Consider the following 19,503-nt stretch of genomic DNA (forward strand, 5'->3'; position numbering starts at 1 on the left):
GAATTACCATTCCTTAAACTAACTCACCAAAACTGGCATAGCGCCCTCTTCTGTTCCTGCTTATAAGGACAGATACTGCCCTCCAGAGGTGGCCTGTTAGTACTGCAGCTAACGCCATCAGCTCTGAGCATTGCAACACACAAATTAACCAATAAAAATAAATGAAATGCTTCAAATTTACAATGCACAAAAACCTATGGCAGGTGTTTGTAAGTGTTTTCTCTTCTGGTTCCCATAAGTGTGGGGCTTGTTCAACGGCTGCAGCTGAGGTTATTTTGTAAGAATATCTACATTGTTCATTTTATTGATGCACTTTTATTAATTATATACCTCAGCAGGACACTCAGTACTGTAATACTACAGGAAGCTCAGTACTGTAATACTACAGGAAGCTCAGTACTGTAATACTACAGGAAGCTCAGTACTGTAATACTACAGGAAGCTCAGTACTGTAATACTACAGGAAGCTCAGTACTGTAATATAGGGGAAGGCTCAGTACTGTAGTATAGGAGAAAGTTCTGTTCTGTAATAAAGGAGGAGACTCAGGGCTCTGATACATGAGAAATCTCAGTGCTGTAATATAGGATGCAGTACAGGAAGATGCTCAGTACTGTAATACAGCAGGAATTTCAGTAGTGTAATATAGGAGGAAGCTCAGTATTGTAATATAGTAACAAGTTCAATCGATTCCTGGTAATTGAAGATACAAAACCTCCTGGATTCCCGCTCTGCAGTGCTGTCTGTGGATTAAAAGGATTAGTCTCCACACAGGAGGCACATGGTTTTGTTGTTGAATTCATCACTGTGAATTTTAGCCTTGAGTTCTTTCTTAAAGATTGAAATCAAATGTTTCTCCTGGCTGTAATCGTACAATACGTCTAGACACCTGTTGGGGAAGTAGGCGGATGGAATCCCACTTACGCTGCTGGAACTCGCTGCAAAAAGAACAAATAGAGTTTATGATTGGTGGTGGGTCAGGAAATTCAGTGACATAATGCTCTGTGGGTTAGTAGTGCGGCCTGGTGGGCCTCTAAAGCCAGTCGTTCAAGGGGTGCAGTTTGTTAGACACTGGCCCTTCACCTCTTAGGCCTGGATTGGACTAATGGGATCAAACAGCTGGCTGTAAAGGTCCTCTGTGAAGTGAGTTTGGACAGTTCGTAACAGGCAAGGATCTACACCACAAAAACTGTACTAATTTGGCATTAGATTGTCAACTGGACTCAGAGAGGCATTTAAGAATATCGTAGAGGTTGGGACTGAACCTCTTTGTTTGGGTTGGAGTAGGAGCTTTACTCCATATCAAACCTATTTGTACCTAAAGTTGATCAGACCTCAGTCCAAGGTTCAAATTTTGTTCCAAGCATTGAGAGCAATGATACTTTAAACATGGCCCCTCTTTTCTCTCTCACCTGGGCCCCTCTTTTCTCCCTCACCTGGGCCCTCTTTTCTCCCTCACCTGGGCCCCTCTTTTCTCCCTCACCTGGGCCCCTCTTTTCTCTCTCACCTGGGCCCTCTTTTCTCTCTCACCTGGGCCCCTCTTTTCTCTCTCACCTGGGCCCCTCTTTTCTCTCTCACCTGAGGGCCCCTCTTTTCTCCCTCACCTGGGCCCTCTTTTCTCTCTCACCTGGGCCCTCTTTTCTCTCTCACCTGGGCCCTCTTTTCTCCCTCACCTGGGCCCCTCTTTTCTCTCTCACCTGGGCCCTCTTTTCTCCCTCACCTGGGCCCCTCTTTTCTCTCTCACCTGGGCCCCTCTTTTCTCTCTCACCTGAGGGCCCCTCTTTTCTCCCTCACCTGGGCCCTCTTTTCTCTCTCACCTGGGCCCCTCTTTTCTCTCTCACCTGAGGGCCCCTCTTTTCTCTCTCACCTGAGGCCCCCTCTTTTCTCTCTCACCTGGCCCCCTCTTTTCTCTCTCACCTGGGCCCCTCTTTTCTCTCTCACCTGGGCCCCTCTTTTCTCTCTCACCTGGGCCCCTCTTTTCTCTCTCACCTGAGGGCCCCTCTTTTCTCTCTCACCTGAGGGCCCCTCTTTTCTCTCTCACCTGGGCCCTCTTTTCTCTCTCACCTGGGCCCTCTTTTCTCTCTCACCTGAGGGCCCCTCTTTTCTCTCTCACCTGGGCCCTCTTTTCTCTCTCACCTGGGCCCCTCTTTTCTCTCTCACCTGGGCCCTCTTTTCTCTCTGACCAGGGCCCTCTTTTCTCCCTCACCTGGGCCCCTCTTTTCTCTCTCACCTGGGCCCTCTTTTCTCCCTCACCTGGGCCCCTCTTTTCTCTCTCACCTGGGCCCCTCTTTTCTCTCTCACCTGAGGGCCCCTCTTTTCTCCCTCACCTGGGCCCCTCTTTTCTCTCTCACCTGGGCCCTCTTTTCCCCCTCACCTGGGCCCCTCTTTTCTCTCTCACCTGGGCCCTCTTTTCTCCCTCACCTGGGCCCCTCTTTTCTCCCTCACCTGGGCCCCTCTTTTCTCTCTCACCTGAGGGCCCCTCTTTTCTCTCTCACCTGGGCCCCTCTTTTCTCTCTCACCTGGGCCCTCTTTTCTCCCTCACCTGGGCCCCTCTTTTCTCTCTCACCTGGGCCCCTCTTTTCTCTCTCACCTGAGGGCCCCTCTTTTCTCCTTCACCTGAGGGCCTTGGCAGACTTGGGTCAAAATCCTGGAACTCCCTGCCTAACAGCATTGTGGGAGTACCCTCACCATAAAGACTGCAGCGGTTCAAGAAGGCGGCCCACCACCAACTTCTCAAGGGCAACTAGGGATGGGCAATAAATGCCGGCCTTGCCAGCGATGCCCACATCCCAAGAATGAATTTTAATAAAAGCCTTGCTGCTTAATCTGTCTCTGGGCCTCCATTGATGGTCTAGTTGGCTGTAAGATGTTGTTGGAGCTGGGATTTGGGGCTGTTCCTTTCCTCTTCCCCAGCACTATGAAGGAGGAGCTACTCTACAGTGCTCCATTAAGGGAAGGGCCATTTATCAACTCAACACTGACCCATGATTGAAATCACTTTGCACTTCAGCATGTTGCAGTGTCCCTGGGAATGACCTTCGAGCAACTCCCTGCCTGGGACTGTGACCCTCAACGAAAAGTTAGTAACACTGGACTAGAGTGACACACCTGAGCAGACGGCCAGCCTATTCCCTCCAATGTACTGTGTGGTCCATTTGTAATTGGTGTCTTCCCCACATTTCTCGTACAGACGGCTCCTTCGCAGGAAATTAAAGTCATAACCCTGTACAAACACAGTGAGCAAATGTCAGTGCAGATTCTACCTGCACTTTGTGAAGAAATATTTTCTACTACACCAGATCAAAATATTTCTGAGGGCTCCTGCAGCCCTGCCCCTGTGTCACTCATGGTCAATCAGGGATATGGAACATAGCTCCCAGAATTAACAAGGTAACTCTCATCCGACAGACAATGTCATCGGCATGAGGATATCTTGGAGCTTTCATACTGAGAGGCTAAGATCAGAGTTTGTAAGATCTCATAGGAATTCATTCTGGTAAACTCACTGGATGTGTGTGTTTGCCCATGTGTGCGCGTGACTTTCTGTATCTGTTTCTATATGCATGAACTGTCTATGTAAGCTTGTTGTGTCTGCATGTACATGTATTGGTATGCATGACTGTACATGTGCCTGTGTGCACGTGTTGTGTATATGTACATCTGTGTAACTGCATGGATATGTGTCTGTACATATCTGTGTTTGTATGTGCCTGTGTGTTTGTGTATTGTCTGTGTGTGTGTGTGTGTGTGTGTGTCCAAGTGTCTTTGACCGTTACATGTACTCTGAAGATACCCAGCTCTACCTCTGCACCTCTTCACTTGACCCCGTGACCATCTCTGTGCTGTCAGGCTGCCTGTCCGACATCAAGGTTTGAATGAATAAAACTTCATCCGACTGAACATCTGGGAGACTGACCTTTGGCCCCTGCCACAAACTCTGCTCCTTTGACCCTGACTCCATCCCTCTCTCTCCTTCCCATCACATGTTGAGGCTGAACTAAACCAGGCAAAACCTTGGCGTCCTGTTTGACCCAGAGCTGAGCTTCGAACCCCACGTTTTATCCATCACCATCACACCCACCTTCACAATACTGTCCGCTTCTGTTCCTCAGCTGATAACATCCTTCTCTATGCTTTATTCGTACTTGTAGACTCAAATACTCCGATGGTCTCCTTGCTGGCCTTCCATCCCCCACCCTGCAGAAACTCATCCAAAATCTTCCACTCATCTCCTGCCCCACATTTAAGCCCCACTCACCCACCACCCTCATCCTCGCAGCCCCTTCACTGGCTCCCTGTCCCCCAATACATTCAATTTAAAATCCTCATCCTCATCTTCACTTTGATATGTTTCTCACTCACTCCAGTGCTATACTCACTCCTGTAGAATACTCACTCTGATAGTGTGCTCACTCCAATAGTGTAACTCACTCTAGTAGTGTATGCAGTCTGTCATTGCAGTAATTCACTTCCTTCTCCCTATCCGTGATCTCCTCCACTCAACATTCAGTCCTACCCATCCTCTTGCTGATAATTCCAATCACGTCCATGTTCTTGTAATGTAGGGAACACGGCAGCCAATATGCGCACAGGAAGGTCCCACAAATAACAATGAGATGATGACCAGATAATCTGTATTCGTGATGTTGGTCGAGGAATAAATATTAGCAAGGACAATAAGAATAATGGCCCTGCTCTTCTTCGAAATAATGCCATGGGATCTATTACGTCCACCTGAGAGGGCAGATGGGGCCTCGGTTTAACGTCTCATCTGAAATACCTCAATACTGCACTGGAGAGTCAGCCTAGATTATTTGCTCAAGTATCTGGAGTGGGGCTCGAGCCCATGATCTTCTGACTCAGAACGCAACCCACTGAATCTTTTGCCTGGTTCATTAATTTCTGAAGATTTCCAGCTCCTAAGGTTTCTTTTAATTGAGAAGCTACAATTCTGTGGAAGGTTCCAGGACAGATGTTTGCCAAAGTTACCTCATCGTCTCCACAATGCACTGCAGGCAGGAGAAGCGTTGACATCCCTGAAATGGTGCCGAGTCCAGTAACATGTGGGCTACACCTGGAGGAGACAGCCTGGTGGACGGTTTTGAACACCTAATATGTTTGTATGAAATTACGCTGTTATTTTAGCTGATGGGGCATCAAGCAGGTGGTTGCCTCTGTTACAATGGTGGTCAAAGTGATGTCGGATGAGTCTGTTAAAACTTTCTACGCTTCGGTTCTGTGGTAGCTCTCCCACCTCTGAGTCAGGAGGTCATGGGTTCAAATCCCGGGAGAGGCAAAACGAAACAGAGATAGCGGTGTTAAGCAGGGAAATGGGGCAGCTTGCTGGGCCTTGCCTCTCAGCTGGGGGGGGGGCGGGGGGTGGAAATTGAGGTCAGGGTGGGAACAGGGCAGTAGGCCTCGCCGTCTGATTTTACCCCATTTTCCGGCGCTGTCTTTCCCGATTTCTGTCAGGAGAGCGGAGGGAAACCCAGCCCAAGCCACCCAATCAGCCTGATTCCAGTCCCTTCAAAACGGTCAACATCTCAATAATTTACCCTGCTGAGCCTGCATTTCCCTAAAGTAAGTAGCCCTAATTCTGGGAGCTTGTCCTAAGATCCCTAGGGCTAGGCATCATTCTCCTTCTCTGCACCCTCCCCAGATCCTCGATATCTTTTACCATGAGCAGAGGCCTAACTAAAAGGAAAGAGCTTGCATTTATATAGCGCCTTTCAGGATGTCCCAAATCGCTTTACACCAATGAAGTATTTTTGAAGTGTAGTCACTGTTATAATGTAGGAAACTGGAGACAATACTCTAAGTGTAGATGCATGAGGGCCTCAAGTAACCTAAATATAGGACTCTTGGTCTGAGCAATATCCCTTCAAAGGTTCTTTGCTTTCCCTACATACTGCGGGCGTACCTTTAATGAGAAATCACCTTTTACCCCAGGTATCTTGATCCATTCCTGTTAGTGGGTGCCCCATTCTAGAAGGGTCACACATGAAGAATGGCCCCCTTGAGTGAGCTACCAGGAGGGTCACTGGCACCAGGTATCCGTGGAATGGTCACTGGGTCACTGGCTGTGGAAAAAAGGGGCGTGGAGATCATCGAAAACATTTTTTAAGACAGTTAAAAAGAACGGTGTTTGTTTAGCACCGTGAGTCCGCACCTTGTTACACATTGGCTTACAGTAGCGAATCCTTTCAAGGGTCAGACATATCAGGCCTCCATTAGCAGGGATCTGAGGGAAGCTGCAGTTCTTAGGACTGACATTCTGACAAGCTTTAAAAAAATACAAACATAAGAGAAAATCACAAACATAAACAGAAAGGCTTGCATTTATATAGCGCCTTTCACGAACTCAGGCGTCCCAAAGCGGTTTACAGCCAATTAAGTACTTTTGAAGTGTAGTCGTTGTTATAACGTAGGAAACGTGACGGCCAATTTGCGCAGAGCAAGATCCCACAAACAGCAATGTGATAATGACCAGATTTGTTTATGTGGTTGGTTGAGGGATAAATATTGGCCTGGACACCGGGGAGAACTCCCCTGCTCTTCTTCGAAATAGTGCCATGGGATCTTTTATGTCCACCTGAGAATAGCCCTAATATGAACATAGAAAGCAGCACTCATCTCTCCCAACACTGTCTTCTCTGTTCCTCTTCAGCTGCAACAATGTCATCCTACATGTCGCTCCTCCTGTATCCTCACTGTGATGAAATAAAAAACACCATCTCCTACTCTAACTGATTCTTTTCTAGAACCTCAAAATGGGGAACTCCTCAGTCTTCCCTTCCCCCTACAATCTTCAGGCTCTTAATAGCCAAGATTGACCTCACCCAATCCCTACATCCTGATAAACCTCGTCTTCTCTCTTTCATAGAATCATAGAATCATAGAATCATAGAAGTTACAACATGGAAACAGGCCCTTCGGCCCAACATGTCCATGTCGCCCAGTTTATACCACTAAGCTAGTCCCAATTGCCTGCACTTGGCCCATATCCCTCTATACCCATCTTACCCATGTAACTGTCCAAATGCTTTTTAAAAGACAAAATTGTACCCGCCTCTCCTACTGCCCCTGGCAGCTCGTTCCAGACACTCACCACCCTTTGAGTGAAAAAATTGCCCCTCTGGACCTTATTTGAAAGTTGGTGTCCTGACAAGGGGGCCTCGGCCGGTCACCTTGGCGAGGTCATGGGAAACAGGGAAAAGAAAGTCTGAGTAATAAACCGAAGATTTAAAAAAATGCACCATGCCGGAAATCTGAAATACAAACGGAAAAAACTGCAAATACCTATTTGGTCTGTCAGTGTCTGAAAATAATTAAACTGAGTTGAGTCTGTCCTCATCTCTGGGACTTGGGTTCAAACCCAATCCAAAGTGATTGGGGACAATCTCATCTCTATTGACTTTAAGGGCCCTACATGAAGTGAATTTGGGATCCTTAATTCAGCCCCTAGCGGACATAGGCGCACATAACAAGACTGCTGAGATAACGGCACAAATTACCATTAAATTATCTGTTACAAATTCAGGTCTGTCATAGATATCTTCTCTTTGGTATCAGCCACTCCCATAAGTGGACCACACATCCTTTATGTTCTGGAGTTGACTCACACTGTCCTAAATCTATTTATACTTTGGTATAACCCAGAGCGGCTGTGGGAGGGGGACAATGTGACGACCTTCTTGACATACATGAGCCACCAGATTCCAAAGTGAGTCCACTTTCTGTGGCCCAGTTAACTTCGGCTCACAAGAGAGAGAAGGGGCACAGTATTCTCCGTTCTGCAGAAACTGATTGTACGAACGTTCACTTTCCCATTCAAAACAGACTGGAGAAGCAGAGCCTGGGCTGTACCAGGGGTATAGAGATGGTCAGCTAAGGCCAGACTTATACTGCTACGGTCACTGTTACTGAGGGAGGCACTAAACCAGTTTCTGATCTAAATTCAGGCAGTGACCATTCCTATGGTGGTCAGCTCTTGTACTGTTCCAGTTTAAGTCTGCTATATATATATATATATATATTCTCCTCTTGGATAATGTGGAGATGGAAAATATATATCTCATGAAATCATTGTACTCTCAGTAATGCTTGTTACTTTACAGTTGGGTTGTGCTGGGTTTCGGGTGAATCGATAGGTACCACAGAGTGCAGCTGATCACAATCTAAGCTTAGTCCTTTAAGTTGCCGATCCTAACTGATTTCGAATTGATCGATAAGGCAACTGCACAAAGGATCGTCCACCCTGAGCATCCAGGCTGACAAAATTCAAACAACAGCGAGTTGCCTGGGCTTTGAGGACCGGATTATCAGGGATCGGACTTCCCTGCTAAGAGCAGGTTCCATAGATGGAGGAAGTCTGTACCTTTCACATGGATGGATTTCAACTTGTCAGCCGCATTTTGCAACAGCCCGAGAAGTTCTCCGCGTTTCTCAACATCCAAACTCTTCATATTATTGTCAGTGCAGTTGTTTAATATCTGAAGGCAAAATGAAAGAGAGAAAATTCCAGAAGTGACCTTTGAACTCCCAAAGTATTTGGATGTACCTTAAGTCTCTGTCTCTCTCGCCCTATCTAGTTGTCTAAATATTAGAACTGTTGCTTGGGTAATTGTACAACAGTGTAAGAATCAAACCAAACTCACCTGTGCCTGGTGTTACTGTAGGATTTTAGTTGTACAGATTGGCTCTGCTCTTTAAGGAGCAGAGGAGCGGCAAGGGCCAATTTTCTGATATGTGCGACTGGCATGTGTGAGGTTCCCCCCTGCTGGCTGTGCATAGGCAGATAATGATCCCTTTTGAGTTATCTGTTCTGCCACCTGTCGCTTTGCTGCAATAAAGTTCTTTTCTCTTACCATACTGCACTGTGCACCCCGTACACCCCAAAAATGAGTAAGGAGGAGGGGGGGTGTTCTGGCTGTATGCTGAGATGTTGCACGTTCCTGGAGAATAATCATGATCCCATGTGAAAAAAGCAAGAATGAATGTTGACATTTTTGTAACGATCCAGCCAGTTGAATATATTTTACAATAACTTGCATTTTTATAGCACCTTTAACGTAGGGAAATGTCCCAAGGCGCTTCACAGGACAAAAATTTACACCGAGCCAAAGAAGGAGATACTAGGATGGATGACTAAAAGCTTGATCAAAGAGGTAGGTTTTAAGGAGGGTCTTAAAGGAGGAGAGAGAGGGGGAGAGATTTAGGGAGGGAATTCCAGAGTTTAGGGCCTAGACAGCTGAAGGCACGGCCGCCAATGGTGGAGTGAAGGAAGTTGGGGATGGGCAAGAGGCCAGAATTGGAGGGGCTCAGAGATTTCCGAGGGTTGTAGGGCTGGAGCAGGTTACAGAGATAGGGAGGGGCGAGGCCATTGAGGGATTTGAACACAAGGATGAGAATTTTAAAATCGAGGCGTTCCCGGACCGGGAGCCAATGTAGGTCAGCGAGCACAGGGGTGATGGGTGAACGGGACTTGGTGCGAATTAGGATATGGGCAGCAGAGTTTTAGATGAGCTCAAGTTTACGGAGGGTGGAAGATGGGAGGTCGAGCAGGGGAATCTTTATTGGCCTTTAAAGGGTTCATATGTTTGTCTGAGCTGCTCTGTTAGTTAGACGGCCTTTCTACAATAACTCTACATTGGCTCAGAAATTGCTCGTGAAATAACGGTGAGGCTAACAGGGCTCACCATTACTTCAGGGCAAATGGAAGAGCAACTTCTGGCAAGTGCACATGTGCAGTCAAACGCAGAAATCCGGAAACTGCTCTACCATTTGCCCTGCTCATTTGAAAGCTCCTCGGGAAGGACAGCTCATCGACTGAATGAATGGACCAGCTGGAGACTAATTAACCTCTCCATAAAAAAGGTACGCTGAGTTATATCAGGTCTAAACTAACTTTTAATGGTGTGGTAAGTATTAATGACTGCCAAACAACCTCTCTGGCACTGAAAATTAACTTTTAAAACATGGAGTCTCATTCCTTCTGATATTAATTGCTGTTGGACATTTAAAAAAATTTTTGAAGAATTTAATATTGTTATTTTTTTACTTATTCCTTCTGTCTCTTTCATCTCTGTCTTTTAATCTTACTATCTCTTCATTTCGCTTTCTCTAACTGATTTTATAGTGAATTTACTAACCAACCTCACACTTCCTGGTTCTGACTGTGCGGCTGGTCAAGGATGCTTCAAGCTGATTGGTTGAGGGGAGAGAGAGATCCTTTCCCCTCTCTCCACAGCTCAGAGATGCCCGCGATTGGACGCTGCCATTTCTTCCAGGTCTCCACTGAAGCAAGTTGGCACCCAAAAGCCCGCAAATAGTTTGTGGGTGAGTTTATAACTAACGGGTGGCGGACAAGGTTCGTTCGCCGCTTAGCGCAATTTCCAAGCCAATGTTACTCAAAAAATAGCGCACGGTGATAAAGGTAAGCAAGGAGTGGACATTCCATGAATGCAACCTTGGGGATTGGGCCTGTTAGTATCTGTTACTCAGAATTGAGTCCCAGCAGTAGCTAACTGTCTCTACTCAAGAGAAATGAAAACATATCTTCCAAGGTGAGGGTTCTTAGTGCTGTGGAATGGAATAATTCCTACTTTGACCATTGTAGGAACATAGGAGCAGGAGGAGGCCATTCAGCCCCTTGAGCCTGTTCCGCCATTCAATTAGATCATGGCTGATCTGTATCTTAACTCCACTTACCTGCCTTGGTACTGTAACCCTTAATACCCTTGCCGAACAAAAATCTATCAATCTCAGTTTTGAAACTTTCAATTGACCCCCAGCCTCAACAGCTTTTTGGGGGAGAGGGTTCTAGATTTCCACTCCCCTTTGTGTGAAGAAGTGCCTCCTGACATCACCCCTGAACGGCCTAGCTGTGATGTTAAGGTCATGCCCCCATCCAGTGACCATCACCACTCCCAAGTCAGCTGTAGTATGTTTAGATGCAGAGTACAGCTGCCTCTACCCTGCTACAACGCCATAGTCCCGATTTTAACTTGGAGCGGGATATGGGCCGGCTGGGGGACAAGACGTCTGGACCTCGGCTGCCTGAGGCCAGGGCGATCTTAATTCTCCTCCTTTCAGCCTCCTGCCACCTGGCGGGTGGTAGCGGAACTCTGGCCAGCAGGAGGTTGCCGGCTAGCACCAAAGGAATGGTCAACGGCAACAAGGTAAAGGGGTTCCGGGAGGGTCTCACAGGATGGAATCGGGTGGGGGGGGGTAGAGCCCAGAGCAGGGGAGGCTGCACTCCTGATTCATCTGGCCCCACAAGGAAAGTAAAACAAAAACTGTTTGGGTCTCTTCAGGGTCCAGCTCCTCTTCCCACTGTCCTCACCTGGCTGAAGAGCCACAACTGATTCGACGCTCAAGCCAACAGTTAAAATTCCAGTCAGGGCCCAATGACGTCATCAGACCCCGATCTGCATATTTAAAGAAGGACCCACTGGCTTCAGGCAGGTGTCCTTGTCAACTGCCGATTCTAACTGCCCGCCTGATTTCCACCTGGCAGGTAGGGTTACAATGGCCCCAATATGTATCAGGCCCAGGCTCAGGAGAGGCCCCTAACTGCACCTCTGCGGGCACAGAATGGCTCCCACACCAGCTCATCCAGTGCCCTGACTGACTGTGAATACCAATTTAGTTCCAATTTGCACTGCCTTAGGGGTAGTTTTCTGTAGAACTGGGCCAAACTTATTTCACGTTTTATTCATTCTCAGGATGTGGGCATCACTGGCAAGACCAGCATTTATTGCCCATCTCTAGTTGCCCCTGAGAAGGTGGTGGTGAGCCTTCCACTTGAACCACTGCAGCCCGTGTGATGAAGGTGCTCCCACAATGTTGTTAGGAAGGAAGTTCCAGAATTTTGACCCAACGACGACGAAGGAATGGCGATATATGTACAAGTCAGGACGGTGTGTGACTTGGAGGGGAACTTGGAGGTGATGTTGTTCCAATGCACCTGCTGCCCTTGACCTTCTAAATGGTGGAGGTCGCGGGTTTGGGAGGTTCTGCCGAAGAAACCTTGGCGAGTTGCTGCAGTGCATCCTGCGGGTAGTCCACACTGCAACACTGATGGTGGAGGGAATGGATGTTTAAGCCAGTGGATGGGCTGCCGATCGAGAGGACTGCTTTGCCCTGGATGGTGCCGACTATCCAGTAGGACCCTTACAGCTGGCAGATGGGAGACTTTCATCCAAATAGTTGGGGCTGGATTTAAGCCATGGTCCCTGAGATGAAAGGCCAGTGTCTAACCAGCGACGCCATTCAATGATGTCAGGAAACCTTTTTAATTTGTGGAGCTCTGAGGGCTGCGTAGCACTGAGATAGTTGACCTGCAGCCTCGTGTTCCTAAATCGCAGCCCCTGCTCCGCATTTCCAATGTCTGACCAGTATTAGCTCCATAAGTGACTGAGGGAGAAAATCTTCACGCTCACAGTGTGGTGATGAAATAATTACCTTTAATTTCTTGCTGAAGTTCAGGTAGTTATCGGTGCCTAACAAATCCTGACAGGTATCAGCCTCTTCGGTTAAATATATACCTAAAGCAAAAAGATAATTTCATCAAAACCCATAAACGTGTACTCAACATATATACTGACCCTGCTAATGCAATGTATATGGCATGCATCCTCTATAATGTATACTGCTTCCATTCTATATAATGCATCCAGCCTGCATCCTCTAGAATGTATACTGCTTCCAACCTATATAACATATACGGCTGCATGCAGTGACACCACTATTCCCGGCAAGAACGGAGATGATTGGGTAATTCCCCCGTCAATCACACCTGGAGACCGCACTACTGTAAGTGACTGGGTTGATTTTACGCACACAATTTGTATTATTTAACTATCCTCCACTCACTGCATTTTGCTGGAGAAATCACCCTGCTTTTATCGGAAGACTTTGCTGTAGCTTTGGGCATGAGTTCTGTTTGCTGTAGTTCATAGAGACTCTGTTTAAATAGACTCTGTTTGCTGTTTAAATAGACGATTTTCTGTGAGTCCTGCCGTAAGTCCCGTCCTGCCTTCAGCTCATTGGCTAGTGGTGTCAATAGACACTCTGATGTCCTTATTGCATGCTATGCATGCACAATATACATTAGCCATATCCTTATATGGTATATCACCCAATGCCACCCCTGCCTCAGCCCATCTGCTGCTGAAACCCTCATCCATGCTTTTGTTACCTCCAGACTAGTCCAACCTCCCATCTTCCACCCTCCAAAACTCTGCTGCCCAGTATCCTCAGTCGCACCAAATCCCGTTCACCCTTCACCCCTGAGCTCGTTGACCTACATTAGTTCCCAGTCCAGCAACGCCTCAAATTTAAAATTCTCATCCTTGTGTTCAAATCCCTCCATAGCCTCCCCTCTCCCTATCTCTATAACCTCCTCCAGCCCTACAACACTCCGAGATTTCTGCGCTCCTCCAATTCTGGCCTCTTGTGCATCCCCGATTTCCTTCGCTCCACCATTGGCGGCCGTGCCTTCAGCTGCCTAGTCCCTAGGCTCTGGAATTCCCTCCCTAAACCTCTCCGCCTCTCTACTTCTCTCTCCTCCTTTAAGATGCTCCTTAAAACCTATCTCTTTGACCAAGCTTTTGATCTCCTGTCCTAATATCTCCTTATGTGGCTCAGTATCAAATCTTGTCTGATTAACACTCCTGTGAAGTGCCTTGGGACGTGTTACCATGTTAAAGGCGCTATATAAATGCAAGTTGTTGTTGTTGTTGTTGTTGTTGTTGTGTGCAGTCCATTTTCTTTATAAGATATAGTAACAGTGGCCAACAAACATCTCATGAGCCACATGCGACTCTTCCTCGCTCTCTCTGGGCTTTCAACATGATTGACACTTCCACTGCTCTCCTGTTAGCTGCAGGAGTCCTGAGCACTGTATTCAGGGAGTAGGTGGTGTTATTTTCTGTGGGATTAGAGCTTTCAACAGCACAGGCCTGGAACTGAACCTGGGGCTCCTTTGTTTCAGTACGAGTTCCCCACTGAGGCCCTGGACTGGGAACCAGCTGCTTTTCTCTTGTGAACTCAAATGTCTCCCTTTCCTCTTCAGAGGCCGGAAAGGATGTGACGACATGTTCTGTATTGGAAACTACCATTAAAAAAATGTTAACTGTGTCGGCCATATCAACATACTCAACTAATAGAGGACCCAACCTCTATAAGGTAAACGCTACAACATTTGCAGACATCACGTGATCAGAACATCATGTGATCAAACCTCCAGGAATGCCCCCAACCAGAGTTGGCAACTCTAGCCAACAGCTGTCGAGCTCTCCTGTCTTACCTTTAAGAACCTCCAATGTGCTGTACCACTTTTCTAACTACAAACAGATCCAAAACGGAAACATAAAAAAAAATATCCTTTGCTATCCCAGTGGCAGTTTTTACTTTAGTTTTATATATTTTGAGTCTCTCTCTTGTCCCTGGGATTTTTTTTAACCTTTGACCCTTAGGAGTCCCAGCAACTCCAGGGGATTCCATCCAGGCTTCTGGGCCAAACAGACTTTAGGGTGTTTCAACTCCTGTCCTGTGATACTGAAACAAGTGATAGTTACTCAGCTAATCAGAGATAACTTTACACAACAACTAGCATTAATATAGCGCCTGTAATGTAGTAAAACATCCCAAGGCGCTTCACAGGAATCTAATCAGGCAAAATTTGACACCGAGCCACATGAGGAGATATTAGGGCAGGTGGCCAAAAGCTTGGTCAAAGAGGTAGGTTTTAAGGTGCATCTTAAAGGAGGAGAGAGAGGTAGAGAGGCGGAGAGGTTTGGGGAGAGAATTCCAGAGCTTAGGGCCTAGGCAGCTGAAGGCACGGCCGCCAATGGTGGAGCGATTAAAATCGGGGATTCATAAGATGTCAGAATTGGAGGAGTGCGGAGATCTCGGAGGGTTATAGGGCTCGAAAAGAATTTTAAAATCGAGGTGTTTATACAGCAACATAAACTTTAAACTACTAAAATAGACACAAAGAAAGAAATAATTAAAAATAGTCTTTTAAGCATCTAATCCCAGTTTGCCCTATATTTACCTTCTCCACTCTTCCCATTGCCTTTTCTATTTTTCTTATTTAGATTTTACTTTAGTAGAAATTATTTTAATCTTTATTTTGTTAGAATCATAGAATCGTAGAAAATTACGGCACAGAAGGAGGCCATTCATCCCATCGTGTCCGTGCCGGCTGAAAAAGAGCCATCCAGCTTAATCCCACTTTCCAGCCCTTGGTCCATAGCCCTGTAGGTTACGGCACTTCAAGTGCTCATCCAGGTACTTTTTAAATGAGTTGAGGGTTTCTGCCTCTACCACCCTTTCAGGCAGTGAGTTCCAGACCCCCAGCACTCTCTGGGTGAAAAAATTTCTCCTCAGCTCCCCTCTAATCCTTCTACCAATTACTTTAAATCTATGCCCCCTGGTTATTGACCTCTCTGCTAAGGGAAATAGGTCCTCCCTATCCACTCTATCGAGTCCTGTCATAATTTTATACACCTCAATTAAGTCTCCTCTCAGCCTCCTTTGTTCCAAAGAAAACAACCACAGCCTGTCCAATCTTTTCTCATAGCTAAAATTCTCCAGCCCTGGCAACATCCTTGTAAATCTCCTCTGCACCCTCTCTAGTGCAATCACATCTTTCCTGTAATGTGGTGACCAGAACTGTACGCAGTACTCAAGCTGTGGCCGAACCAATGTTTTATACAGTTCCAGCATAACCTCCTTGCTCTTATATTCTGTGCCTCGGCTAATAAAGGAAAGTATCCCGTATGCCTTTTTAACCACCTTATCTACATGACCTGCTACCTTCAGGGATCTGTGGACATGCACTCCAAGGTCCCTTTGTTCCTCTACATCTCTCAGTATCCTCCCATTTATTGTGTACTCCCTTGCCTTGTTTGCCCTCCCCAAATGCATTACCTCACACTTCTCTGGATTGAATTCCATTTGCCACTTTTCTGCCGACCTGACCAGTCCATTGATAGCTTCCTATCAACCACATGGGAAATTTTTGTATCATCTGCAAACTTCTTGATCAAGCCCCCCACATTCAAGTCCAAATCATTAATCTATACCACAAAAAGCAAAGGACCTAGTACTGAGCCTTGCGGAGCCCCACTGGAAACAGCCTTCCAGTCACAAAAACACCTGTCGACCATTACCCTTTGCTTCCTGCCACTGAGTCAATTTTGGATCCAACTTGCCACTTTCCCTTGAATCCCATGGGCTTTTACTTTTTTGACCAGTCTGCCATGTTGGACCTTGTCAAAAGCAATGCTAAAATCCATGTACACTACATCAAACGCGTTACCCTCATCGAACCACCTTGTTGCCGCCTCAAAAAATTCAATCAAGTTAGTCAGACATGACCTTCCCTTAACAAATCCATGCTGATTGTCCCTGATTCACCCATGCCTTTCTAAATGACGATTTATGCTGTCCCTCAGATGGTTTGTGGGTGGCTGGGGGAGACATGAACAAAATTGGCCTCTGACAGACTGAAAAGTGATTTTTCCAAAGACGTTTCTGTTTGTCCATCAGGGCTCAGGATTGGCCTGGTCACGTCATTGGGTGACCAGGTTAATGCCTTAAACACAACATTGAGCAATCTGGGTGCTTGATTGGTTACCTTGTCTACATTTCAGGGAAGAGATTAATGGTGGAACCAGTTGCCTCATTGCCGGCATCTTAAGGGTTAAAACATTTGCTCTTTTCCTCCAGACTATTATGAGTTCCCTATTTCCAATATTTAGGACCCTGGAATTCCCAGGTGTCCATTCCACTGGTGCATGCAGAAACCCCGCCCGCACCAGCCCTGGCCCGAGACCTGGTCCCGAATCCCATGGACGGGGGTCATTTGCACGGCTGGAGCAGATGCATTGCACCCACAGAGAGGCATCAGCAATGCCCACCCTGGGCTGCCAGTAGAGTGGTACCATGCCATTCCGATGGTGGAAGGGCAGCCCAGCGAGACCACAGAGAAACTCTTCTTCATCAGATCGTCTACCGCCAATGGGAAAAAACGGGCCTCCTTGAGAACAGTTCTCCTTACAGCAGAGAAGGTTAAGGGAGATTTAATAGAGGTGTTCAAAATTATAAGGGGTTTTGATAGAGTAAATAAGAAGAAACTGTTTCCAGTGGCAGGAGGGTCGGTAACCAGAGGGCACAGATTTAAGGTAATTGGCAAAAGCACCAGGGGGGAGATGAGGAGAAAGATTTTTACGCAGCGAGTTATTATGATCTGGAATGCTCTGCCTGAAAGGGTGGTGGAAGCAGATTCAATAGTAACTTATAGGGAATCAGATATATACTTGAAAAGTGAAAATTTGCAGGAAAGAGCAGGGGAGTGCAACTAATTGGATAGCTCTTTCAAAGAGCCAGCACAGGCATGATGGCCCAAATGGCCTTTTTTTGTGCTGTATGATTCTATGATTCTATGAGTGTAGGGGAGGTTTATAGGTCATTGGTTACCTTTGTAGCACTGGTGAGGTCATTACATTTTTTGGGATATTACAAGGTGCCATGAGCACTGGTTGCCACTGAACCAGCATGGGCACGATGGGCCAAATGGCATCTTTTTGTGCTGTAAAATTCTATGATTCTAATTGATCCTCTCCAGTGGCCTTTACCATTCCTTGGTCAAGGTTTGGGGACTTTTTTACAGGCCTCAACCGGAGGCAGGCCAGCTCTCAGTTGACTGAGTTCTGCTGAAGCCTAAGGAGGTCTGAAGGGTGGAATATCCAGGGATGCCCAAGAATTTCCCCAAACAAGCCCCCTTTCACGTGGTGGGCAGGGGCTGGCAGAAGATCCACAGGAATTTAAAGGGCCAGGCTAAACAGGATGAAATCACTTGCGTTCTTCCCATACCCTTTAATATCCCCCCTAGTCCAATCCCACTCCCCTGCTGGCTCCCCATACCCTTTAATATCCCACCTCGTACAATCCCACTCTCCTGCTTGCTCCCCATACCCTTTAATATCCCACCTCGTACAATCCCACTCTCCTGCTTGCTCCCCATACCCTTTATTATACCATCTAGTCCAATCCCACTCTCCTGCTCGCTTTCCATATCCTTTAATATCCCCCCTAATCCAATCCCACTCTCATGCTTGCTCCTCATACCCTTTAATATCCCCCAAATCCAATCCCACTCTCCTGCTTGCTCCTCATACCCTTTAATATCCCTCCTAAATCCAATCCCACACTCTTGCTCACTCCCCCTACATTTTATATTCCCCCTTTTTTAAGCATCTATTTAATTCCCTTTAAGGTATTTAGGCATTCTGCTTTAACACCTAGACAGACGAGGATCTCCCTACATCCTGTTCTGGTCATTTTTAGACTCTCACCTATTAGACACACCAAGGTTTATATGGCCCAGTTTGACCCTCTCTCACAGATCTTTTCTGCAGTGTTCTTTCCCAGAATTCGGTTTAAATGTACTGTACCTGGCACTAGAACCCAGATTACACCGATCAACGCAAAAACTGCGTGCAGCTTGCGGTCCATGTTTGCTTGCTGCATGTCTGCTCAGCGACTGTGAGTTTAACGTGCCTCTGAGTTTTGCATTTATATTGTACATTCTTGGATTGGGGGTGAGGCCGGGAAGAGATTACATTCGATAAAGAGACTGTTAATCATTAAACAAATGAAGAAACCTCCCGCACAATCTGACTGGGAAATGGATTTGGAAACTGGAGTTTGAACTCTCAGATGCTCCTAAATTTGAGGATAACATTTTCATTCCTGAATGGTCACACACTCACACACATAACTCTTTCTGAACTGGACGGGTGCCAGATAATTTTTTTTTAACCGGGAAATCAAGGCGAAGGACAAAGATCCATAGCAGAGGGCAGCACCAGGGTGGAAAAGAGTAAAAGAGAAGCAGTTTTTAAGTGATGGTTTTAAAAGACTGAAGATTGGAGTAGGAAAGAAAGATTAAGGGACAAAAGAAAGACTTGCATTTATATAGCGCCTTTCACAACCTCAGGATGCCCCGAAGCGCTTTACAGCCAATGAAATACTTTTGAAGTGTAGTCACTGTTGTAATGTAGGAAACAGGGCAGCGAATTTGTGCACAGCAAGATCCCACAAACAGCAATGTGATAATGACCTGTTTTGGGTGTTGGTTCACGGATAAATATTGACCAGAACACCGAGGAGAATACTCCTGCTCTTCTTCGAAATAACGCCGTGGGATCTTTTATGTCCTCCTGAGAGGGCAAATGGGGCCTCGGTTTAACATCTCATCCAAAAGATTGCATCTCTGACAGTGCAGCACTCCCTCAGTACTGTCCTGGTGTGTCAGCCTAGATTTTGTACTTAAGATTCTGGAACACAAGGAGTGCGGCTTGGAACCCACAACCTTCTAACTTCAAGAGGGCAAGTGTGCTACCACTGAGCCACGGCTGACAAAGTGAGAGAAGGAGCTCCACAGAAATGCTTCTTTGGAAACAGTGGGGTGAAATTGGATAGCAGTGGCC

At 46.6% G+C, this 19,503-nt stretch overlaps 1 protein-coding gene across 2 annotated transcripts; it reads right to left on the minus strand.

The window, feature by feature from the left end:
• Nucleotides 1-292: 292 nt before the first annotated feature.
• On the minus strand, nt 293-18,608 carry si:ch1073-126c3.2 (uncharacterized protein LOC555816 homolog). Of its 2 annotated transcripts, XM_067972380.1 has the most exons (6): nt 18,466-18,602; nt 12,464-12,546; nt 8,376-8,490; nt 6,168-6,280; nt 3,107-3,221; nt 293-936 (listed from the first exon to the last, which is right to left on the minus strand). In XM_067972380.1, exons 1-6 carry the CDS (start codon nt 18,539-18,541, stop codon nt 758-760), a joined length of 681 nt encoding a protein of 226 aa, XP_067828481.1. In that variant the 5' UTR covers nt 18,542-18,602; the 3' UTR covers nt 293-757. The 2 variants fall into 2 exon arrangements, with proteins under 2 accessions (XP_067828481.1, XP_067828482.1); XM_067972381.1 differs by lacking the exon at nt 3,107-3,221 and having other exon boundaries at nt 770-936; nt 18,466-18,608.
• Between the last annotated feature and the right edge of the window lie 895 nt (nt 18,609-19,503).

The sequence above is a fragment of the Heptranchias perlo genome, chromosome 36, assembly GCF_035084215.1.
Source record: "Heptranchias perlo isolate sHepPer1 chromosome 36, sHepPer1.hap1, whole genome shotgun sequence".
Classification (NCBI taxonomy): domain Eukaryota; kingdom Metazoa; phylum Chordata; class Chondrichthyes; order Hexanchiformes; family Hexanchidae; genus Heptranchias; species Heptranchias perlo.

What these genes read in the sequence shown, in the direction of transcription:
- si:ch1073-126c3.2 (XM_067972380.1), bottom strand. Translation starts at nt 18,541, where the DNA reads ATGCAGCAAGCAAACATGGACCGCAAGCTGCACGCAGTTTTTGCGTTG. An exon ending in ACTTCAGCAAGAAATTAAAG is followed by an intron (nt 8,491 to 12,463) that starts GTAATTATTTCA and finishes TTTTGCCTTCAG; the next exon opens with ATATTAAACAACTGCACTGA. An exon ending in TAGGCTGGCCGTCTGCTCAG is followed by an intron (nt 937 to 3,106) that starts GTGTGTCACTCT and finishes TTCTTTTTGCAG; the next exon opens with CGAGTTCCAGCAGCGTAAGT.